Source organism: Uranotaenia lowii, chromosome 2, assembly GCF_029784155.1.
Source record: "Uranotaenia lowii strain MFRU-FL chromosome 2, ASM2978415v1, whole genome shotgun sequence".
Classification (NCBI taxonomy): Eukaryota; Metazoa; Arthropoda; class Insecta; order Diptera; family Culicidae; genus Uranotaenia; species Uranotaenia lowii.
The window spans coordinates 407,410,522-407,435,980 of NC_073692.1; the positions used below are offsets into that span (position 1 = coordinate 407,410,522).

The window sequence follows — 25,459 nt, forward strand, 5'->3', positions numbered from 1 at the left end:
AGAAATCCTGCGGAAGTGGTTGCTGTGACGGGCGCGAGTTACTTTGAAAGCGTTACCTAACCGGCACACGTTTCGGGGTCTTCCGTACACTCAGAAAAATACTATTATGTATGCCATAAGATTCTCTTATGAAATGGCGCCATAAGAAAAATTAATGAAATTCATAAGATTGTCTTATGACGCGAATGAATTCTGAAGATGAACGCCTACTTCAATGAGAGGTTGTTGCTTTTCGTAAGAGATTATTATGGAAACAGTAAATCACTTTCTAATAAGAAAAATTCTCGATATTTCATGCTGAAAACATTCACTTTATTGTTTGCCAAATTTGTTTAAAATTAAATCCTTCATGGTCACCATCAGCAGCGCATCAACAGACGGCTCCATCAAAGTTTTTTTTGCCGCATCTTAATCTTCGACCTTTCGTTTTTTGCCGATCAGCTTGCTGAAAAGTAAACAAATAATGTATTTTAGTTTTACTAATATATTCAACGTTCACACCAAAAACATCAAATCGAACTTACCATTCCGGAGATAACAATAACATTTAACAATGAAGGAAAACTATAATAACTATGAACTGGCGATTGCTTCGTACTGTTAGATGATGAAAAAAAACTGATGCTATGAATGAATGTGTTCATCATTTTTTTCACAATGCCGTCTCTTCTATTTTTCATAAGAACATCGTACGAAAATTGAAAGAATTTCATAAGACTCTTATGAAAAATTAGTTTGGACGCAAAAAAGTGGTTCATAAGATGTATCTTATGAAATTTATAATAAGATTTCCTCTGAGTGTACCAGTCTGAAGTTGGCGATAGAGGAAAAGGAGAAGGAGAAAAAAGATAAAGCAGAACGATGATCAAAGAGAAATTGAGGAAAAATTGAGAAAGAGGAAAAGGGTGAGATGTATAAGTGCATGAGCACAGCCTACCCCTTGATGTAGTTTCATAGGGTGAAACCAAGGGGCACATCTGGTACACGAAGCCCAAGGTGGTTTTAGTGGGACGAACCCACACACGGCAGCAAACACCCGGCTGTTATGGTTTGAAGTCAAATTTCCATCTTGTAAAAAAAAAAAAACCCAACACTGACAACTTTTACGGGGTGCAACCGCCTGCTTGAGGTTCAAATCTCGGGCAAAACTAGTGGACTTCTGAATTAATAAACGAACACAATAACAGCAGCTAGGGCAAAACTCGTGGGTAACTAGGTTGCCACTGCCAATGAACGAAAGCACTATTAGGAATCTATGCTTTTATTTTTTAAATCTTTCATTTTTTTTTAATTTCTCGAAATCTGTTTAAAGAGTTATATGTGAGTATTTCTTTTTGAATTTTTCTACCATTTCTGTATTCCTAAATTGGCCATACCAAATCAAATTGAGCACCCGTCTTCAATAAACATAAAAAAACGAAAACATATCTACCCTCCCACTCACTTAACCTCGTTTTCGCTTCGATGACCATCAATGGAAAACCTTCCAGCATCATCGTCATTGTGGCGATTAGCATTGACTGCGTTATGTCCTTCACCATACTCAACGACATGTATGATAATCGAACCTCAAGAGAACGACGACAACGACGACGATGTCATTCGAATCTGTTATGCTATGGTCCATCCTTCCTCCAGGCTCATCCAACATTAGGTAGGTACCTACAAATTATGTTAGAATGTTGGCCATTGTGATAAAAAAGCAGGGTGACCATCATCCATCCACATACGTCATTGTGATGCATTCAGCCAGCACGAATGAGATAAAATTTACGACCCTGATGCTGCTGGCTGTGTGGTAGCATTTCACTGGACCAGAATTTATGGGACATCGCCGACGACGTCCTTTTTGCCAATCTGTTAGAAAGGACATTGTGAAGAAAGAAAAAAAACGGCAGTCACCGGAATTCTGACGATGAGTGAAGCGATTGTTGGTGGCCAGCGATGATCATATGTTTCTACTTTTTTTTAGTGAATAAACACACAATCCCCTTTCCTCCCAGGGCGAATGTGTTGAGGTGTCTCTTTTTTTTTGCACTGTTCGGGTTCAGCGAAGAAAATTTATGTGTTGGCATTCGATTTTTTTTTCACTTGAGTCAACGATTTCCAATCCAGAAGGGAGGGATGCGAAATCACTTTTTCCGGTCTATTAGGCTTATTCTAATTCAAAATGTATGTAGACGGAAGGTTTTTTTTCGTTCCATCGTATCGACATGAAAATATGAACATGGTTCGATATTATTCTATTAGCTAAAGTAGTTTTTTCTTCGGTAGGAAACCCATCGATCGAAAGCAGATTTCACCCTTTCATTGAGGGAAAACTGAAGACTGAAGAAGACTTGAACTCTATCTTCTAGGCCACGGGCGGTGGATAACATGAACCTGAAGTCAATTAATTAGGTTTAATCATTTCATTCTGGAACTGTTCATGGAATTGTAGAATCGAGGAAAAAAAAATGGAAATCGAGTGACTTGAAATAGCACCTAAATCTGGTTGTAGCTCGAGAAAACATTTTTTATTTTGTAAACGAACACAAACACATACAGGATCTCAATGAAACTTGATGTTTCTTCGAAGGATTCCTTTTTTTCTTAACTCTAAGCGAACATCTTTCGAGGATATAATGGGATGTCTAGCATCTTACAAATGCTAAAACCACCAATCATCATCACTTCCCAAAACTCCAACTATGCACCGAGTCACAGTCAGCGATCATCAGCAGGCTGATAATCCTCTTTGTTTGATTCTCAATGAAAGCTAGCATAGTAAATATTCAATATCATTGGTTTCCAATGAGATGATAGCCTGCTCAAATTTCGCTTCCATGCCGGTTGTAGATATTTATAGGTTGTTATTTCTCATCGAACCTGGCAACAGCGAAATCTGCATATAGTCGAGCTGCTAACTAGATAGCCCATAAAACGACTGCAACATGTTTCAGAGAGGAAGGATTTTCCCGCCTTTTTATTTCCTATTCTATTTTAACGCACAGTCACGTGCATGTGTGTGCATGAAAGTAAACCCTAGTTTTACTAATGCCGTTTTCGTTTTTCTCCACTGGCGCGGGGCAAAATTTTCTCTGAATAAACAGACAGAATCGTCACCCGGGACGATGCAAATATATGGTTGCTATAGTCAACCTTATGCTTACCCCCAACACTGACAACTTCTACGAGTTGCAACCGCCTGCTTGAGGATCAAACCTCGGGCAATTCTAGTGGACTTCTGAATTAATAAACGAACACAAAAACAGCATTTAGGGCAAAACTCGTGGATAACTTAAGGTTGCCACTGCTAATAAACGAAAACACTATAAATATCACGGTTCCCATTTTCTGTGATAATCAATGCCCGTAAAATGTCAATCACAAACTCAGTAGCACGTTGACATACGTTTGCTCGCTAAATCTCAGCAACTGACTCCATCACCATAGTACATGGAAAATTTGCGCTTAACCTCACTTGAAAGCTCCGTGTATGTACACAGCATGCTTGCATACCAACAAAAATAGTTATGAAAATTTGTCAATTTTATATAGAATGGCAATCAAAATTATTAATTTCTCCGTCGATAGCCATTCGATTCCCTTTAAAAGGGCCTCAGATGAAAGATTGATTCTTCAGGCTCATCGGAAACTATTTTTTGCTTTGGATTTTCGGATCTGAACCATAAATAATGAGCTATCAAAAGAAATTTTCATCACCGTCCCTCTTTTTTGAGAGTAAACGATTATTTTTTTTTCTTTCTATGTTCAAAATTTGATAAAGATGTAAAATACTTCATATTTCTGTGATAAAGAATCAATTTGTTTGAATTTCGGTTCTTACTGCACAAGCAAAAGACCAGACAAGGAAAAATAATCACCAAATTTTAGTTTTGAATCGAGCAAAAGCCCATTGCATATTACTTTTAACGTTTTTGAAAAGCCAAATATTGTTCGTTGCATTAAAATGCATCAATGCATATTTTTGTCATAATTTTAATGATTGTCAATTTTAAGAAAAAATAGATTTTCTGAAAAATTCCATACATTTGCCCGTTTTTTCCATAACTATTTTTTGGGGCCTCTTACCAATACGTTGAAAGAGAGCGGAATAGCCTACCTTGTATATTTCAAAGTACTATGCTCCATCACTACAGTTAAGAAAGTGGTTGGGTACAAGGTTCTTAGATACACTAGGTTCTCCGACTTTCACAGTAAGTAGGCGAGGAGTGAGCGGGGCTCTCAATGAGTTTGTTTATTTTTTGCTCAGCTTTTCTGGGGTTTGTTGGTAAACAAACTTCATGAGTTCCGTATAGTTGCATAGCCTACATAGCCAAAATGGCTGAATCGGGAATTCGTTATTTGGGAACACCTCCTGAATATATACGCACCTTGGTTGGGTATGGGTCGAAATTATCAACAAAAACGCTCTAGACTGATAAACCACATGTTATGATGGCATGCTTTGGGTTCAAGAAATGATAATGATTTCGATCTAGCTGGCATTTTCGTTAAATGACAGTCGTTAACAGTCACCATTACCAGCTCTGGTTGAGACATTAAAATCAAACAGAGCGTAGTAGCGCAAGAAGCTTATTTTTGCGGAACGTAAGGGGTCGTTGTTGCCATAGCGCGTACTTCTTGTAACCAGTGAAAGCCAGTCACGATGTCGGAGAGCTCTTTCTGGTGCATATATATTGCAACGAGATAATATCCAGGAACAGTCGATTTCATTGCGAAGAATCTTTGCCACGAACAGTGATTGACCGATGGTATGACGATTTGACAGCGTCTGTAGCCCAAGCAGAGCACAACGTTGTGCATACGGTGGCCGGTTTAAAGGGTTCTCCCAAGGCAGCTCACGAAGAGCGTAACGGACGAATTTACGTTGAATCGCTTCAAAACGCGCTACCCATACAGTTTCATAAGGCCACCACACCAGGCTTGCAGATTCTAAAATTGAACGCACCAGACAGCAATACAGAGCTCGCAAGCAGATAGGATCTGTAAATTCTTTACTCAAACGTATGATGAATCCCAGCATTCGGATGGCCTTTTCAAGTGTGACACAGTAATGACGTTTGAAAGTCAGGTGACTGTCCAAAACAATGCCCAGGTCCTTTATTTGATTTACACGTTCTAAAACTTCGCCTTGTATGTTATAGTCGTACATGAAAGGATTTTTCTTCCGTCCGAATGTGATACAGCACTTAGAAATGCTCAAAACTAGTAGGTTTCCAGCGCACCAATTTACTACGGTATCGATAAATTGCTGTAATATATGACAATCGGATAAACTGTTTATGGCCAGAAAAATTTTCAAATCGTCTGCGTACAGGAGTACTCCGCATCCAACAAGCAGCAAATTTATGTCGTTGCAGAATAGTGTGAACAATAGCGGGCCCAAGTTACTACCTTGTGGTACCCCTGAAGTTGGGATGAAATCTACAGATTCTGATGATCCAATTTTAACGGCTATACGACGATTAGTTAGGTAGCTTCTGATCCATGCACATAGTCTTTCGGAGAATCCCAAACGTTGCAACTTTGGAAGCAGAATCACGTGATTAACTGAATCGAATGCAGCAGTAATGTCCGTGTAGATAGCGTCAACTTGCTTGCCACCATCCATATTGGATATACAGAATGATGTGAACACTGCCAAGTTTGATGTTACCGAGCGTTTCGGAAAAAATCCGTGCTGATTGTCTGAGATCCAATTAAGACAAGCTGAAAACATGACATCATTGACAATTCTCTCTAAGACCTTCGAGCAGGCAGCTAGCGATGTGACACCTCGGTAATTGCGCACCTCTTGCTTATCACCTTTTTTGAAGATTGGGCTCATAAAAGATTTTTTCCACATGGCAGGAAATTGCTGCAGTCCAATGGACTGATTGAAAATATAGGTTAGAGGCTTCAACAGTCGAGGGAGGCACTTTTTTAACACGCAAGCAGGTATTCCATCCTGTCCAGCTGAAGTAGAGTACTTAAGATTCCTAATAGACTCTGAAACCATTTCCTCACTTATAACAAACACGTCAAGGTTTAGCACATCCATGGGCAATCGTCTGATGGCTGCGTTAATTTGATCTGCGGTTGGCGATTGTATTGAGAATACTCTGGAGAAGTGCTCCGCAAACAGATTACATTTTTCAGCAGGTGATACGGCAGTTCTATCATCTAAATGCAGCTGCGCAGGCAGACCAGATTCCTTCCGTTTGGTATTTACGAATTTACAAAACTTTTTTTGGATTGCGGCGAAGCTCACTCTGAGTACGATCCACAGCGTTGTTTAGTTGCAGTTTAATTAAAGGACACCTGGAGTTAGTAAATTTTCGCAGCAATTTTGAACGAAGCTGTTTTAGACGTTTCAAACGAGCATTAGTCCAAGGAGGTCGAAGAGAAGGACGGGCCATAGGCACAGATTTATCAAAAACGTCATCCATAATTGCGCAGAATGTGTTTACAATTACATCTACACTGGTGCATCTTTGGGGAATCGTCCAGTCAATTTCAGCTAAAACTTGATTCATCACATCAAAATCAGCACGAGCGCGAGCAGATGTGTCGAAAGCTTCCAATGAAATGTACTTCAAGAACCAAGGAATATTGAAATTCCAAATATCTTTTTTTTTTGTTTTCAGTAAATCTCTGGTGATTTTTTCATGAAAAAATTTGTTTCCCCATTCAAAAAATATTTATTATCAAAAACCATGTCATCTCGAAACCGGGATGGGATTAATATGCCCAACTAATTCCAAACGAGGTTTTCTATCCAGTCGACGAAGCTGGATACGCGAGTGTAGATCGATGACCCAGAACCGCAGTTTCCACCAGTCGAAGTAATCCCCACAACGTGATACATGCACCCTTTTTCATCGGTGACAACCTGTACCGGACCGCCGGAGTCTCCTTGGCAAGTATCTTTATTTCTCCGGTGGCTACCGATGCAAATTTGGCTGTCCATTATACCGCTCTTGAATTTCCTATCGCCTCTGTACTGAGTAACACATCTCTCCGTTTCCATCACGTCGAGTTCGACTTTTTGCAACACATCGTTGGGGTCACCAGCTACAATTGAAGAAAGTGCAGTGAGCTACTTTTGTGTCATTCTTAAGGTTACGGTGTACGTCACATCTCACCAAAACTGTCTAGTCCAAATCCAGTTGCTACCACCTTCGTGAAGTTGAAACTTGTTCCCGTCCAAAGACAAGCCGGTCTAATGCTTTTGACGAAGTTAACCTTATGCTCCAGCTTAATCAGGGCAATATCATAGTAGGATCGACTAGAATTGTAATCATTGTGCAATATGATATCGGCTATAGGGAAATCCGCATGGAATTTATCATCATCCGCCAGGTTATGTTCCCCCAATCGAACAATTTCGGGCTGGCGATCTTCGTTAAAACAGTGAGCAGCCGTGAGGACAAACCAATCGCTTATCAATGTTCCTCCACAACGAAATTCATATTCATCCGAATCATCTTCTCGGGGCCACCCTATTATAGCATGATGTGGAAATTCATGGGGCTTTGCAGCTTCTCCTCCGACTATTAATTCCACGGTTTTCGAACAGTTGTAACTCAGATGCTCCAGTGGCCTGGGGTTGAGGGTCAACCATATTGTTGCTTGCTTTAGGTAAGTTTTTGCTTGATATTCTTTACATTCTGAAAAATTAAACCCGTAATTGATGTAGGAACTGAAAAAAATACTCAAAATTTTGCACTTACTTATTTCGGAAATACGTTCACCTAAAAAAACAATGTTTTATTATTCCTTTGAATTACAGCGGAAGAATGTCACGCCTTACCTTGAACTTGCCAAACACCAAACACGAACACCGCTAAAAACGGCAGAAAACCGGACTGGAGAGCTCGTTGTCTCATTTCGATTGACAAGAACTAAGGCTAGCGCCTCGGAAGACGATCGCTATGCAAATGCGACGATAGAATCCAAACAGAAACTCTTCGTCTTACCTTTCGAAGGCAAGCCCGAGAACCCAAGCGAAATCAAGTCCGGAATGATTACCATATGCAAAGAGGAAGATTACTGTTTCATCTGTTTCGAATTAAGAAAAAAAAAGGTAGAAACATGGGTTTGCTGGTTTAGCCTAGGTCAGGTGGACTTGACAACGTTGAAGAATTTGTTAACTTCACATTCCTGTGACCAACTCGTCTACTATCAATGCACGCACAGTGGTACAGAACACCAATCTAGCTGTACATAATTTGAAGTGTACAGTCCAGGAAAAACAGCAAATTGAAATCTTTTGTATCTTTTAACGTGCTCATCAAATCAGCTTGCAGTCTTTGACAAAGTTTTGAAAAAAAAACTGATTATTCAAACGCTTTAAATGGAACCAAAATGACTTAAATGACAAAAGTGATAGGAATAACAAAAATGACACAAATGACAAAAAGACAGAAATGACAGAAATAAACAAAAATTGACAAAATGACGAAACTTATAAAAATGACAAATAACATAAATGACCGAAACTACTGGAATGACAAAAATGAAAATAAATTGACAAAATGACAAAAATGACGGAAATGACAAAAATAACGCAAATGACGGAAATTACAATAATAGCTGAAACGACAAAAATGAACAGAAATTGTCAAAATAACAAAAATGACGAAATATGTAAAAATGAAAAAAATGACAGGAATGACAAAAATGACAAAAATGACAAAAATGACAAAAATGACAAAAATGACAAAAATGACAGAAATTATAAAAATGACAAAAATGACAAAAATGACAAAAATGACAAAAATGACAAAAATGACAAAAATGACAAAAATGACAAAAATGACAAAAATGACAAAAATGACAAAAATGACAAAAATGACAAAAATGACAAAAATGACAAAAATGACAAAAATGACAAAAATGACAAAAATGACAAAAATGACAAAAATGACAAAAATGACAAAAATGACAAAAATGACAAAAATGACAAAAATGACAAAAATGACAAAAATGACAAAAATGACAAAAATGACAAAAATGACAAAAATGACAAAAATTACAAAAATTACAAAAATTACAAAAATTACAAAAATTACAAAAATTACATGACAAATGACAAAAATGACAAAAATGACAAAAATGACAAAAATGACAAAAATGACAAAAATGACAAAAATGACAAAAATGACAAAAATGACAAAAATGACAAAAATGACAAAAATGACAAAAATGACAAAAATGACAAAAATGACAAAAATGACAAAAATGACAAAAATGACAAAAATGACAAAAATGACAAAAATGACAAAAATGACAAAAATGACTAAAATGACAAAAATGACAAAAATGACAAAAATGACAAAAATGACAAAAATGACAAAAATGACAAAAATGACAAAAATGACAAAAATGACAAAAATGACAAAAAAAAAATGACAAAAATGACAAAAATGACAAAAATGACAAAAATGACAAAAATGACAAAAATGACAAAAATGACAAAAATGACAAAAATGACAAAAATGACAAAAATGACAAAAATGACAAAAATGACAAAAATGACAAAAATGACAAAAATGACAAAAATGACAAAAATGACAAAAATGACAAAAATGACAAAAATGACAAAAATGACAAAAATGACAAAAATGACAAAAATGACAAAAATGACAAAAATGACAAAAATGACAAAAATGACAAAAATGACAAAAATGACAAAAATGACAAAAATGACAGAAATGACAAAAATGACAAAAATGACAAAAATGACAAAAATGACTAAAATGACAAAAATGACAAAAATGACAAAAATGACAAAAATGACAAAAATGACAAAAATGACAAAAATGACAAAAATGACAAAAATGACAAAAATGACAAAAATGACAAAAAAAAAATGACAAAAATGACAAAAATGACAAAAATGACAAAAATGACAAAAATGACAAAAATGACAAAAATGACAAAAATGACAAAAATGACAAAAATGACAAAAATGACAAAAATGACAAAAATGACAAAAATGACAAAAATGACAAAAATGACAAAAATGACAAAAATGACAAAAATGACAAAAATGACAAAAATGACAAAAATGACAAAAATGACAAAAATGACAAAAATGACAAAAATGACAAAAATGGGGATTTTTTTTTATTATCTGACGGGTTTGCGCCGGGGGTCTTCAGATTTTCCCCAAAATTGAAAATTTGGTTCATTTTTGCGACTTAAAAACACATGTATTTTTTCAGATTCCTAACATTTTTATTTTTTGAGTTAGCTTCGGTTAGATTTTTTTGTAAATTAAAAATAACCATTTTTCAAAGCTACATAACTCTGTTGTTTCTCAACGGAAATTATAAAATAGCACATCAAAATGCATTGAAATTTTATCAGCTTTCCAAATAGAATAGTTGAAAAAAATTAAATAATGACCTTCAACATGAAAAGTTGTAAATAAACTTTAAATGGCGTCTAAAAGTACCGTCTGCACCATCAAATATTTTGCAAAAAATACCATTGTATAGCTCGATTTATGATGCAACTTTCATCTGAAGACACCAAAGTGGGCCATTAACACCTTGAAGAGTTATGAAAGAAATAATGACCATAAATCTCTTTTTTTGCATCGAAAACAAACAATGGTCGAACAACTGCACTCACATATGGAGATAGCAAGCACTTCCAACAACATGGAAACAAAAGAACTTATCAAAGCTGGTAAAAAACATTATTTTTTCGTCCTTTTCAGACTGCCCCTATTCGCTTAACAGTCTCATATGAATTTTCGTCATTTTAGGTCAACATAAGGCTTCAACATAAAAGACTAAAAAAGAGGTTTTGTTCTAGAAATTTCGATAAAAAATATCAATTCGTGGCTGTCCTATATGAAATATACCTGAATAACAGTCCCATATGTGAAATACCACGGATTTGGTTACTTTTCAATGTTTCTTTCGGCGAAATAGTCTTTGGTTTATTGCTTTGAATCATTTAAACATTTTTTTAACTCACTTGATGTCGAATGATGCACACTAGTTTTCGAAGGCAGGTCTGACTTTTTTAGGAATGACTTCCTGAGCGAAAAACTATCGGATGCAATCAAAAATCGTAAAAAGATTCAATTTACAATGTGGAATTCATGATATTTTTTTGCAAAATTATGTTTCTTTTTCTGACAATTGCATTTAGAAGTTCAAAAATGATCAAATTGAAGTCTTAGAAAGTAGCTTGGTGAGAAAAATATATTTTGTATGGGACTGTTATGCTAGTAAATTCGAAAAAGGTTTCAAATATGGTCGATTAACAGTCCCATAATGAATAAAAATGGTGCTCTCGACCTTACCAATAACCCAATTTCGAAAATTTCAGGTCTAACGATTTATTATGACAACCTAGAAATGATTTTCGTTTATGCTAAAAGTGGTGGTCACAATTTAAAAATATATTCCAAAACAGAAAAAGCTGATTGTCTCGCTTGCTTATTTTTGTACATGGGACTGTTATGAAAGAAGGGGCGGTAGATTGTTGCAGCTTAACTGACTTCATGTTATATCCAAAAATCTAATAACGTATTCGTTTATACCCAGTTTTGCACCAGGTCACAACAAGTTATGCACATTTTACTGTCATTTTTAGAAGTTTATGCGCTAAGTTTTGCATCCGTAATTCCCCAGATTTGATTTAAAATGGACGGTGGAACACTGAAGATTCGTGTGTGAGCGATCGAGGTAGCAAAACACTGACGCCGAATTATGTAGTATGGTAAACCTCAAAACTGGGCGAATGTAGAATACGAATACGGTAACAGTATCATATATTCATCATTTTTCAGCCTGGGCTGGGCTCTTTGATTATTTCTACAACATTTGTGCCACTTTCTCATACTTTTTTGATCAATGGGAAAGGATTTTGGTGTCCAGTGCTTAGCTCCCGATATAAAAACTATGTAAAGCACGTCTATATTTCATTTTTTAATCACATTTTTGTGATCCCAAACACAGGGACTGAACCTTCTACTATTGGCATTGATTATGCTTCACAATGATCTTTGATCGAAAAATTAATAAGTTATATAGTATATGACCAGGTTGTAAAAGCAACATTCCCATTATTAGTTATATCACATAAACAATACGATACTCAGAATTTTGGTTAAAATTTAAAGTCAGTTTTGCTGCAAACACTCTACAAAGCACGAAAAAGTAGTGTTTTTTACCTGGTTTGGTAAGTTCTTTTGTTTCCATGTTGTTAGAAGTGCTTGCTATCTCCATATGTGAGTGCAGTTGTTCCACCATTGTTTGTTTTCGATGCAAAAAAAGAGATTTATTGTCATTATTTCTTTCATAACTCTTCAAGGTGTTAATGACCCACTTTGGTGTCTTCAGATGAAAGTTGCATCATAAATCGAGCTATAAAATGGTATTTTTTGCAAAATATTTGGTGGTGCAGACGGTACTTTTAGACGCCATTTAAAGTTTATTTACAACTTTTCATGTTGAAGGTCATTATTTAATTTTTTTCAACTATTCTATTTGGAAAGCTGATAAAATTTCAATGCATTTTGATGTGCTATTTTATAATTTCCGTTGAGAAACAACAGAGTTATGTAGCTTTGAAAAATGGTTATTTTTTATTTACAAAAAAATCTAACCGAAGCTAACTCAAAAAATAAAAATGTCTGGAATCTGAAAAAATACATGTGTTTTTAAGTCGCAAAAATGAACCAAATTTTCAATTTTGGGGAAAATCTGAAGACCCCCGGCGCAAATTGTCAGATAATAAATAAAAATCCTCAAATGACAAAAATGACAAAAGTGACAAAAGTGACAAAAATGACAAAAATGACAGAAATGGGAAAAATGGGAAAAATGACAGAAATGGGAAAAATGGAAAAAATGACAAAAATGACAAAAATGACACAAATGAACTGACAAAAATTTTTATTCAAACGCTTTGATAATGGCAAACAAATATAAAAAATAAATATCAAATTAAAATAACAAAAATGACAAACGTGAAAAAAAATATAAAATTAACAAATATGACAAAAAAAAATGACAAAAATGACAAAAATGACAAAAATTACAAAAATGACAAAAATGACAAAATTGACTTTAAATTGGATGCTTTTTTATTCGAATTGGAAATCGACCGAGAAATAAGCGGACTTGTTTTTTTTTATTTTTACGCACGCTTATCATATCACAACTCATTTCGTTGGGGTTTTCCGAATTTTTTTTAAGCTTTTTGGCGAAAGCTTGCGTCTGACTGACCCGCACTGTGATCCTCTGCTCAGCTAATCAACACACAAACGCTGAAACGCTGAATCCATTCCATTCGGATCCACTATCATCGCATCATTCGCGCGCGGATCATCTTCCAAACCACACAAGAGCTTCTCCGTCAATCGAAATGAACTCATCACCCTTTCTCGATTCCGGTTTTCTACTGCTAGCGGCGGTGTTTGTGTTTTGTTCGCAAGTTCAAGGTAAGACGTCATATTATGAATGATTTTCTAGCTGTTATTCATTTTGATATTTTTAATGTTTTTTTTTCTTGCAGGTCAACGTATTTCCGAAATAAGTAAGTACGCTATTTTGAGTCTTTCGCTGGTGCCTGCACCAATCAAGGTTTGAAATTTGCAGAATGTGAAGAATATCGAGCAAAAACTTTCAACAAAAAGTCGACCATCCCGTTGATTCTTAACCCCAAGCCACTGGGACATCTGAGTTACAACTGTTCGAAAACCGTGGAGTTGATAGTCGGAGGAGAAGCTGCCAAGCCCCATGAATTTCCGCATCATGCACTTCTGGGATGGCCCCGGGAAGATGATGAAGATGAATACCAGTTCCTTTGCGGTGGAACATTGATAAGCGATTGGTTTGTGCTAACGGCTGCCCACTGTATCATGGAATCGCCTGCAATTGTACGGTTGGGGGAGCACGTCCTATCGGATGAAGATAGACTACATGCAGATTTTTCTGTTGACGACGTAATTCTTCATCCAGCGTACAAATTCGGTGCTTCGTACAACGATATCGCTCTGGTTAAGCTGGAGCACAAGGTAAACTTCGTCAAACACATTAGACCGGCTTGTCTTTGGACGGGATCAAGTTTCAATTTTACTAAGGTTGTTGCAACTGGCTATGGACATACCACTTTTGCTGGTACATGAACTTGAAATAAAATATAAGACGATGTAATTAACAATTTTCAATTACAGCTGCAAACCAAACTGATGTATTGCACAAAGTGGGGCTTGATCTGTTGGATACGCAGAAATGTGAGGATCAGTACCGAGGTCATAAAAAGTTCAAGAAAGGATTAATAGACAACCAAATATGTATCGGTAGCCATGAAGGAAATAAAGATACTTGTCAAGGAGATTCCGGTGGTCCGGTACAGGTTCTCACGGATCCCAAAGGCTGTATGTATCACGTTATAGGAATCACTTCGACCGGTAGCGGTTGCGGTTTAGCACCTGGCGTCTATACTCGTGTCTCCAGCTACATTGATTGGATAGAAAGCGAAGTTTGGAAATGATTCAGCCTCAATGAAAAATGGCGACCTTGAAAAGTGTAGATTTTTTGCTTAACGAATCATACAAAGTAATAAACTAATTTCGAAATCTTTGAGTAAAGAATACGTTTTCACTAGAGAGAACTCGATCCCAAGCCACAAAAGCTCAGGAAGACACACATATAGTATACTCTGTCTAAGTGCATAAACGGTGATCGGATCAACTAAATTGCGTGTAAATAGATTATTTGTTTATTTAAAAATCAAAGTATCATTTTTTAAGTTCAATATGTATAAATGACGGAAAACATACTCAGTTAAGATTCCGGTCGACGTAGTCCAAGTTGGCGAGCCTTCGTTTGACGCCTGCTATCAATTTTGTACAGATATCTTATCCACTTTCTTCGCCGCAGAACGCCAGTTTGCTTTGAACTGCTCCTCGCTGCTAACAGTTTTTAGGGTCTTCTTAAGGTTTAACTACCGCCCAATATTTTTCGATTTAACGAAGTTCTGGTGTATTGGGAGGGTTCATATCCTTGGGCACAACCTGAATGTTGTTAGCGGCATACCCCTTCATGCCTTTTTTTTATAATGGTAGAATGCCGAATCCGACCTAAACAGCACAGACAACTCATGATTTTTTTTTAAAAGGCAGTAAACGCTCTTGAAGACACTCTTTTACGAAAATTTCCTGAGTGACGGTTCAAGTGGCAACGAAAGTGTCGCTTTATACAGATAGCTTCCCAAACGTGATAATTTTTGGTAGATTTTGAAAGTTTCAAATATGCTTGAAAATGTCTGCCACCTTTCCCCTTTTGGTTGCTCTATAATACTCTTTTTCAGGAAGCTGGAAGTCTGCCTTGAAATAATTTTCATCGTCCACTACCACTGGCTGGTAAACGGTGGATAATGTGCAACACGAGACCCCATAGTGGTCATATCACCTCTTATTCACAACTCCTATCTCTACCTCCCCGCGGTGCCGGCTGGGGTGCGAGTAACCTAAGCGGAGATCGGGTACCCAACCCCGGTGGATGCTTTGGTCGCATGCAGACTGAGAAGGTGGCCGCACGCGTCTGTTCCCCAGGTCAGGGGCGGCGTGCAACAACAACCGAGCGTCTGTTCTCCAGGTCAGGGGCGGCTCAAGCAGCGTCTGTCTCGCAGCGAGCGGCTGAACTTATGAAATGCGGCTCCCGCCAGCTAAGTCCAAGATGGCAGCCCCATCGCGGGATAGGGACTTTAGGCTAACAACCTACTGCTCCCGATTTGAAATTGTTACGGAACCCGAAAGAAATGACCGACCTGGAACTTTGGCGACGACTTTTAGCATGAAAACACGGACACGAATTGGAACTTGGAATGTTTTAACCCTTGCCCAACAAGGCAAACTGGAACAACTTGCTAGAGAGGCTAGCCGCCTCAAGCTTGAAATTCTGGGACTGAGCGAAGTCCGTTGGCCTAATACTGGAGAACACAAGACACAATCCGGGCAAGTCCTGCTTTACTCTGGCATACGAGGAGAACATGCTACTCGGGAACGAGGAGTTGGTTTCCTGTTAAGCCCGCAGGCCTACGCGGCCCTCATTAGATGGGAACCGATAAACGAAAGAATAATCGTAGCCAGATTCAGAACACGGGTTAGAAACCTTACAATGGTCCAGTGTTATGCGCCAACTGACGTTGCCGACTTGCAGGAGAAAGAGCAGTTTTACAGTCAACTGAACAGCGTGGTTGAGAGAATTCCGAAGGGTGACATTCAAATCCATTTGGGCGACTTCAACGCAAAGATTGGATCCGACAATCAGGACCTTGAGCGCATCATGGGGCGCCATGGCCTAGGACAGATGAGCGAAAACGGAGAGCTGTTTGTAGAATTTTGTGGCAACAACAACATGGTGATCGGTGGATCGCTCTTCCCCCATCGACCAGCACATAAGGTCACTTGGGTATCCCGAGATGGCCGAACAGAAAATCAAATTGACCACATCTGCATCAGCCGAAAATGGAGAAGGAGCCTTCTTGATGTCCGCAACAAGCGAAGCGCAGACATTGCATCTGACCATCACCTCGTCCTTGGCGAGATACGACTGAGAGTTGCGCGTGTCCAACGGCGCGAGGAGAAAGTCGGGTGTCGATACGACGTCCGCCGGTTGGAGAATCCAGAGGTGAAAAGGGCATACGTTGAACAGCTAGAATCCCGAGCCTCGGAGCTGCCGACAGACGGAACAGTCGAAGAACAGTGGTGTGGAATCAAGAATGCCTTTATCACGACGAGCCATGGTACTCTCGGTAAAGTTTGTGGAAGAAGGAGTGAATGGATGTCGGATGAAACTTGGAGGATGGTCGATGATCGGAGAAAGGCGAAAGTCGGAATTGAGCAGGCATGTACCGGGTCAGCCAAAGCAGCCGCCCGCTTACGATATGCGGAGCTGGAAAAGGCAGTTAAACGAGCTTGTAGACGAGACAAGAGAGCCTGGACAAACTCCCTAGCCGAAGAGGGGGAAAGAGCCGCCGCCAATGGAGATATCCGATTACTTTATGACATTTCTCGCCGCCTCAGTGGTGCAAGGACTAATGCAAGAATGCCGCTAAAAGACCGAGCAGGTCAGTTATTGACCGATCGAACAGATCAGCTCAAACGATGGACTGAGCACTTCGAACAACTCTTCCGAGTCACGAATAGTGATGGCCAACAGAATCTGCAGCTCGAAGCGCCAACAGTAAGTCGCATAAATGGCGTCAACTCGGAAGCGCCTTCGCTGGCTGAAATAGAAGCGGCAATCAAAACCATGAAATCCAACAAAGCACCTGGGATCGATTGCATCCCTGCTGAAATGCTGAAAGCCGACCCTGCCCTATCAGCACAAATGTTGCACCGTCTTTTCGCTGACATCTGGGATACTGCAACATTCCCGGCCGACTGGATGCAGGGTATCCTCGTAAAGGTCCCGAAGAAAGGAGACCTGACAGAGTGCGGTAACTGGCGAGGCATAACGTTGATCTGTACAACCCTCAAAGTACTCTGCAAAGTGATCCTGAACAGGATCCAGGAGAAAATCGACGCTACACTCCGACGGCAACAAGCTGGATTCCGATCCGGACGATCATGTGTGGACCACATCACAACGCTACGAATCATACTGGAACAAATCAACGAATTCCAGGACTCTCTTCTGCTGGTGTTCGTTGATTTCGAAAAAGCATTCGACCGACTCAACCATGAAAACATCTGGGCGGCTCTAAGGCGACGAGGGGTCCCAGAGAAACTAGTCCATCTCATCGAAGCACAGTATGAGGCATTTTCGTGCAAGGTCTTGCACGACGGGGTCTTGTCCGAACCAATCCCGGTAACTGCTGGAGTGAGACAAGGATGTATTCTATCACCGCTACTTTTTCTAATCGTAATGGATGAGATTCTGATTGGATCGATTGACTGTGCACCGAACCGAGGATTGCCATGGAATCCTACAACAATGGAGCAACTGAACGACCTTGACCTGGCAGACGATATTGTTTTGCTCGCCCAAACACAACCAGATATGCAGAGCAAACTCGACGACCTCACCGAAAGTTCCAAGGCAGCAGGTCTCAAAGTCAATGTCGGAAAGACCAAGTCGATGGAGATCAACACAGGAAATCCCTCCAGTTTCATGGTAGCTGGGCAACAAGTTGAGAAAGTGGAGTGCTTCCAGTATCTTGGTAGCCAGATTACGCCTGATGGTGGTACCAGAAAAGACATCGAAACACGGATCAGAAAGGCCCGATTTGCGTTTGCGAGTCTCCGAAACATCTGGCGGTCACGCCAGATCTCTCTACGAACAAAAATCCGAATCTTCAACTCAAACGTCAAATCCGTATTGCTGTACGGGTGCGAAACTTGGTGCACATATGCGGTAACGACGCGAAAACTGCAAGTATTTGTAAACCGCTGCCTGCGGAATATCATCCGCGCTTGGTGGCCTGGCAACTGGATCTCGAATGAGGAACTACATCGCCGGTGTCATCAAAAGGCGCTAGAAATCGAGATTCGGGAACGTAAGTGGAGATGGATTGGGCACACACTGCGAAAAGATGAAAACGAGATTTGTAGAGAGGCGCTAGATTGGAATCCAGAAGGTCATCGAAGAAGAGGCAGACCCAGAAACTCGTGGCGGCGAAGCCTAGCCGCTGAAATCCGAACTGTCGACGAGAATCTTGACTGGGACCAGGTGAAGACGCTGGCTCCGGATCGTCAACAGTGGAGGTCTTTTACCACGGCCCTATGCACCGGAGGATCGGCGCGGGATCATTAAGTAAGTAAGTAGTAAGTACTACCACGCAATAAAACTTTGTCGACAATGTCGTAATGTTTTGCTTATTATTTCGATTTCGAGTCGCTAAATACTATCACCTTCTTATATGTCGATAGTCCGGAACGTTTTTAAGCTTCATGCACGGTTGTAGACGATATTCCCAACTTATTTGCGACATCTCGAACGGAGAGGTTGGGTTTGCGTTCGAAATCACTAGCCACTATTCTGTTTGTCACTTCGCTCCCGGCTTTCGATTGATTTGGACACATTCAACGATTTGTCTATTTCTGCGTGCGTATAGTTTGGGTGACGGTTTCAAAATCTATCACCGTATTTTTTCTGCCGCTTCAAACAAACGCTCCTCATTTGCAGAAGTTGAAAGAAATGGTCGAAAATCTAAAAAACCTTTGCTTTGTTAATAAAGGCTGCAAATCTCTTGCTGAGGTACACACTAAAAATGCAATTTTTCTCTCCAGGATATTGGTTCGCCGGACCACAAGGTATTTGTTGAAATTATACGAAGCTCGAATGAAAACCCTCCCGTATCTCGGGACGCCTGATTTCTCCTGAAATCCAGGATCAAATTCCTACAAGTGCACAGGCACTCGAACAATCGTCCTGAGTCACGGTAGCTGTCAACCGTTTTCTATCTACGCAGGCAGAGTTTGGACTAAAACTCAAGCGTTTAAGGTTTGTACGTCTTGGTGGTCGAGTGGTTAGCGTGGTAAGACGGTAATCGCTGGTCCACTGATGGCATGGGTTCGATTCCCACCTCGGTACTGGGTGTTAAATGTTAATCTTAAGTTGTCCCACGTCATTTATTCAGTCTGCAAAGCCTAAATCGGCTAAGACGCTGTATGTCTTTTATTTTTACAACGAAGGTCGAAAGCAGATTACAAGGAAAATTAGCTGCTAGTTTTGCTTTACCGGCCAAAAAACAACAGATTATTTTAGAAAAATCAGTGAAAAAAGTAAGCCATGAGTTTTGTTATTTTCTTAAGAAAAGATCATCTGTAGCATAAATGATTTATTCATGTATCAATAAAAAAAATTCCGATTTGTTATCCTTCTTATATCATGTAAATGATAAATTTTGGCCAAAGTAGTCGGTCAGCCAAAAAACTGGAGTTGCTGAAAGCCAGGCCTGAGGAACCGTTTGTTCCAAAAGATACGCAGGCAGAGTTTGGACTAAAAAGAACCGCTTGAATCAACCACATTGACGTGATGAAAACGTAGGTAAATTTTATTAAATTATTCATAACTGATTGGGAAAATAACAGTCTATCATTTCCTTTCTCAGGCAAAACGGCTATCGGAAAAACTACGAAAAAACATCAGGACTAGTGGCAAGCTTAGTTAAAAACCGTCGTTCAGCAAAGTAATAAATCTGTTTCATTGAAATAAGTTTTATTTTCTGCAAAACAAATCCCTTAATTCCATGCATATATCAAAAGGAAACCGTCTCGAGTCTACAGGAAAATCTCGCAACTTCCCGTACACTACAGAAGAAAACCGTTTCGAACCTACAGGTGAGTTTGACAGTTGTTTTCCTGAGCTGTTTTGCTGTCCTGAGATTGTATTGTGATTTCCAGCTGTTGAAAATATAGGACAAAATTGTCCCGACCACAGGAGAAAAGGTTAAGTGTGTAGACTTATTGAATATCAACTATTTTGATCAGGATTAAATGAAATTACTATTACAGGTTTAGTTTTTTCAAACCTTTACCCCTGCAGTCCGAAAGATCTTTCTTCATCGATAGATGGATTTTGTATGCAAATGCTGTTACGATGCTTCGGGATGAACTTCAAGATAAGTACAATTTTCAGTTCCCCCGGACACGAAATTTGCTACAGGATTGCTTTTAGAGCACTTATTTGCAACTATACGACAAATGAATATAAAAAACAATCATTCGTTTGCTCTGCATTTCATTATGGCCTTTAAAGCCGTAGTGATGAACCAGCTGTTGTTTCCCAAAAAAATTGGTAACGTAGAAGCAGATGTCAGTAGATATATTTGCATCCAATATAAATAAGGAACATAATTTTGATAAATCGTTCTTATATTCGCCAATCATAGGTAATGGAGTCCTCCGAAGAGGACATCAGTGATCCGAATCAACTCGCTAGCATAAACTACACAGCAGGGTGGGCGTGTGTGTGCGAAGGTGTTATTCGACGAGCGGTGGGCGAAATGCGGGGCACGATTTTCAACAGATCCAGTCAACTTGTCTGCTTTGCCGATGACATTGATATAGTCAGCAGATCATCTGCGGCGGTGGGGGAAATCTACCGCAAACTGAAACGCGAAGCAGGAAGGATTGGGTTGATGATTAATACGTCCAAGACGAAGTACATGCTGGCCTGCGGATCCGAGACCGACCGAACCCGCTTGTCCAGTAATAACAAGGTCACGATCGACGGCGACGAGTTGGAGATAGTCGAAGACTTTGTCTATCTCGGCTCACTGGTGACCGCAGACAATGACACCAGCCGTGAGATCCGGAGGCGAATTATCAGCGGAAGTCGTGCCTACTATGGACTTCACAAGCAACTGCGGTCGAGAAGACTTAGCCCTCGCACGAAGTGTAACCTGTATATGACGCTTATTAGACCGGTTGTTCTCTACGGGCACGAGACATGGATATTGCTCGAGGAGGACCTGCGTACACTCGGAGTATTTGAGCGACGAGTGTTAAGAACCATCTTTGGCGGCGTACAGGAGAACGGAGTGTGGAGGCGAAGGATGAACCACGAGCTCGCGCGACTCTACGGCGAACCCAGTATCCAGAAGGTGGTGAAAGCTGGCCGGATACGCTGGGCGGGACATGTTGCGAGAATGCCGGATGACTGTCCTGCGAAACAGGTGTTCGCTACGAATCCGGTAGGAACAAGACGAGCGGGGGCGCAACGAGCGAGGTGGTTAGACCAAGTGGAGCGTGATCTGGCGAACGTGGGGTGCCCGAGAAATTGGAGAACGGTTGCTATGAACCGAGTGAATTTTAGGAATTATGTTCGTCAAGTTATGTCGTAAGACGGAATACTATGTAAATAAATAAGGGTGGGCGTGTAGCACATTAGTGCACAAAGAATTTTTTTTTTACAGGATGGAAATTTGACTTCAAACCATAACAGCCGGGTGTTTGCTGCCGTGAGTGGGTTCGTCCCACTAAAAGCACTTTGGGCTTCGTGTGCCAGATGTGCCCCTTGGTTTCACTCTATGATACTACATCAAGGGGTAGGCTGTGCTCATGCACTTATACATCTCACCCTTTTCCTCTTTCTCAATTTTTCCTTGACCATTATTCTGCTTTATCCTTTTTTCCTTCTTCTCCTTTTCCTCTATCGCCAACTTCAGACTGGTACGGAAGACCCCGAAACGTGTGCCGGTTAGGTAACGCTTTCAAAGTAACTCGCGCCCGTCACAGCAACCACTTCCACAGGATTTCTAACCACCAAGACATGGCCGATTGAGAAACTACCAAGCTAGAATCCCGACACGACCACCCCGAATGGTATCTCCGCTTACTTTTGCTGCAGGAAAGATCGTAGCTGAGTACGTGAGACCTTTTAAGTCCTACCACACGTATGAGTCCAGATGAGTGCACAAAGAATGTGTCGATCGATTGAACTTTGACCTACATGATTTATCAGCACGATCTGCATTTTTGACTGAGCTGAAACGATACAATCCTACATCAAGATTGACAAAGCCAAGAGATACGATTTTCGACTTTTGTCAAAGCATTTGTGGAACATTTAAGAAAAATTTCGAGGCACTGTTGAAAATTAGGTTGGAGTGTTACCATATCCTGCAATGCAAAAAAGAGTACAATGGAAACAAGTTCCAAAATAATAAAGAAAACTTTATAAAACAAAAAAAAACATAGCTATTTGGAGTCATTCAAATACTCCTAATTTGTTGGGAGCTTAGCATACCAAATCGCATGGTTTTTCAAAGAAAAAAAAAAGAAAAAAGCACTGTACGGCCTGGTTGCCCAGATATCGAAAAAACTTTCAGGATTTATCCAAAAAAATCAAACCAAAATCCACACCAATTTTAAAATTCAATACCCGAGGTTTTTGGGTAAAATACTCAAATTTTCTCGGCCCAAAAACGTCCAGAAAAATTCCTGGAAAGCTAAGGAATGAAGTTTATGAGACCTACTTATAAATTTTCTCACAATTTTTTTTCAACTAATGAACAGAGAAAAGTCAGAGGCTGAATATTCCTTTTTGGTTTATTCGAAGGAAAATTTGTATTTCATATTATGCTGACAAACCACACCAAACCCGATAAAATACTTGATTTAAACAAAAAAATTAGGCGCGTACATTTCCTAGAAACAAACGATATATTAGATGTGTGCGCTACGAAGCATTTCAGTATATAGCTTTTGTGCTCTTTAATAACTGTTCGGGGGTTTATTGCATAGTTACTCAATGACGCTCATTTCGATGTACTCATGTACTCTTAAAAGAGTACGTATGGTAACCCTAGGTTGGAGTAAAGGCAGAACTTGTGGATTTAATTGAATATCAGTTAGACTTCCAAAATCATTTAGATTTAGGTGAAATGACGTGCAATCAAACCGATGAAAGCGAAAAATACATGTTGAATGTGCTGTGTTCAACGTGCGCACTAAAAATAGCAGACAGATAAACACAGATTTTGAAACTAGCATGAAAATTCAAAAAAAAAGTGCAGAATAACAGCGAAAGCTCTAAAACTAAATGTAGATAGAAAAAATCCAATGTTCATTGATAAACTGAGCAACAAAAATGTTCACTTGGCTTAAATAATCAATCTGTGATTTAGATTTGACCACTCGAGCTTTCAAAAGGTATTGGCTGCCAACCATTGCTCAGTGAATCAAAAAAAAAAATTATACTCCTCATACTACAACAACTCGTGATGAAAATCTGCCTACATTAATGATCCAGTAACTCTGCACCGATTCAATGGTTCGTTTCTTGTACTGGCAAGCAAGTTTGACTATACTTTCGAGCGAAAGTCTGTAGTGTCAAGGAAATCTTAATGTTTTAATTCTCCATTAAACCACCAGAATGCCCGATTTTTCATGAATTTTTCAGGTGGTTTAGCCTAGATTTCTTCGACGTTTTGTTGAAATTGAATTCAAAGTGATACTTAAAAAATCCAAATTTTAATATTTTCACCGCGAATAAATCTTAGCCTGGAACCACCAACTTTCGGCATTCTTTATCTGAAAAACCAATGGACCAAATTCTAGAAATTTAGTATGTTTGAGTTACCGAAAGTGATATGTTCAATTCTGTAGAACTTAGTTCCATTACAAATTTTATATTAATTAAATTAGGCATCCATATCTAGCACAATCGTGGCAAGTGAAAAAAACGAGATATCTCGTACTTGTTCCGCAATGTGTCAATTTATTTTTGGTAGGTTTAAAAAAACGAAAAAAATAGGAAAAAACAAAAAAATAGTAGCTTTTCTCTACATCACATTCAACTCGCTAAAAATTCACATAAGTTGAGGAGGATTTATTGTAGTTCTAAGAGCTATCATCTGACAACGATTGAGCCAAGATAAATCTTATTACAAATTCGTCAGCAAAAATACATCACACTGCCCAGAACCACACCTAGAACACGAAAATTTAATAAACTTTCCCGGGCAAACAATTTCCCACAACTCAGCTCAAATCTGTCCCATCAGCATTCGGAGCGAGAATCTACCAGAGCAAATTTTCATTAGCTGACGGGTGTGATATAAATCATCACATCGTTTATAAGCGGCAGTTTGCTGCTTCTCCTTGCGACTACGAAGACGACAACGACACTCTATGTAGATTCCGTGATCCATCCGGGGGCCACCAGCCCAGAATCGCTGAACCAGTCGGTATCGTATCGTCGTTGTTCTCTGTGTGTATTTCGCTCGCCCGCGTGCCTTATTTCGGGGGCCCCGGGAACAAACACTGATTTATCGTCGGTCCCTTTATCACTTAATTAACACATTAACACGTGTAAATGATCTGCTTGTTGATAATTAATTGACACCGGGGCAAACCTCGTGGCGTCGTCGTCGTCGTTGTTCCGCTGCTGGCTTATCCCTGGGTTAACCACCGATTGTTGTGGGACGGTCGCTCGAAATGAGCTACAAATCCACACCCTCGTTCGGTCGGCGACGACGACGGTTCATGGATTGGATATATTTCTTGCTTTTTTCCCTTGTTCGTTCCTCCTGAATTGAATGACGGTGATGGCTGGTGGCCACAAAGAGTCAGATTGAGCCCCGGATGGGAGGAACGAGAGCTTATTAAAACCGGCAACAAATCCCCGGTTCTCGTTTCATTCGCGTTCCTCGGGTCGGGTCGGGACTGACGCCGTGTTCGACGACTTCATTAGGTAAACTTCTTTTCAGGATTCATGTAAGGCTGGGGGAAGCGGTAGGTAGTCAGCCATAGTCCCATCTAGGATGATTCGTGGTCCTGATTTCACCCTCATTCTTCAGCGACGCAGACAACGACGACGACGGACTGGCTGGGCGCGCAAAACGGAAACCATCAACCACTCCCACTCGCTACACCTAGCTCGGTAACTACTAAGTAATAATATACTTCATTCAGTTGAAGCTCAGACATCAAGCATTACTCCATCTTCAAGAAAAAAAAGGCGATGAGAATCCGAAAAAGAGCATTGCA

At 39.6% G+C, this 25,459-nt stretch overlaps 2 protein-coding genes across 2 annotated transcripts; one reads left to right on the top strand and one right to left on the bottom strand.

Moving 5' to 3' along the window:
* Window positions 1-6,674: 6,674 nt before the first annotated feature.
* Window positions 6,675-8,056, bottom strand: LOC129747888 (serine protease snake-like). The gene is made up of 4 exons (XM_055742270.1): window positions 7,799-8,056; window positions 7,719-7,739; window positions 7,131-7,655; window positions 6,675-7,059 (listed from the first exon to the last, which is right to left on the bottom strand). Exons 1-4 carry the CDS (start codon window positions 7,872-7,874, stop codon window positions 6,740-6,742), a joined length of 942 nt encoding a protein of 313 aa, XP_055598245.1. The 5' UTR covers window positions 7,875-8,056; the 3' UTR covers window positions 6,675-6,739.
* A 5,244-nt stretch (window positions 8,057-13,300) lies between these two features.
* LOC129747333 (serine protease snake-like) lies at window positions 13,301-14,563 on the top strand. The gene is made up of 4 exons (XM_055741488.1): window positions 13,301-13,453; window positions 13,528-13,548; window positions 13,611-14,132; window positions 14,189-14,563. Exons 1-4 carry the CDS (start codon window positions 13,378-13,380, stop codon window positions 14,506-14,508), a joined length of 939 nt encoding a protein of 312 aa, XP_055597463.1. The 5' UTR covers window positions 13,301-13,377; the 3' UTR covers window positions 14,509-14,563.
* The last annotated feature ends 10,896 nt before the right edge of the window (window positions 14,564-25,459 follow it).

Excerpts from the sequence above, each read along its gene's own strand:
- LOC129747333 (XM_055741488.1), top strand. The coding sequence starts at position 13,378 with ATGAACTCATCACCCTTTCTCGATTCCGGTTTTCTACTGCTAGCGGCG. Across the intron at positions 13,549-13,610 it reads TCAACGTATTTCCGAAATAA|AATGTGAAGAATATCGAGCA; the intron begins GTAAGTACGCTA and ends TGAAATTTGCAG. Across the intron at positions 14,133-14,188 it reads TGGACATACCACTTTTGCTG|CTGCAAACCAAACTGATGTA; the intron begins GTACATGAACTT and ends TTTCAATTACAG.
- LOC129747888 (XM_055742270.1), bottom strand. The coding sequence starts at position 7,874 with ATGAGACAACGAGCTCTCCAGTCCGGTTTTCTGCCGTTTTTAGCGGTG. Across the intron at positions 7,740-7,798 it reads TGGTGTTTGGCAAGTTCAAG|GTGAACGTATTTCCGAAATA; the intron begins GTAAGGCGTGAC and ends TTGTTTTTTTAG. Across the intron at positions 7,656-7,718 it reads TGAACGTATTTCCGAAATAA|AATGTAAAGAATATCAAGCA; the intron begins GTAAGTGCAAAA and ends TTAATTTTTCAG.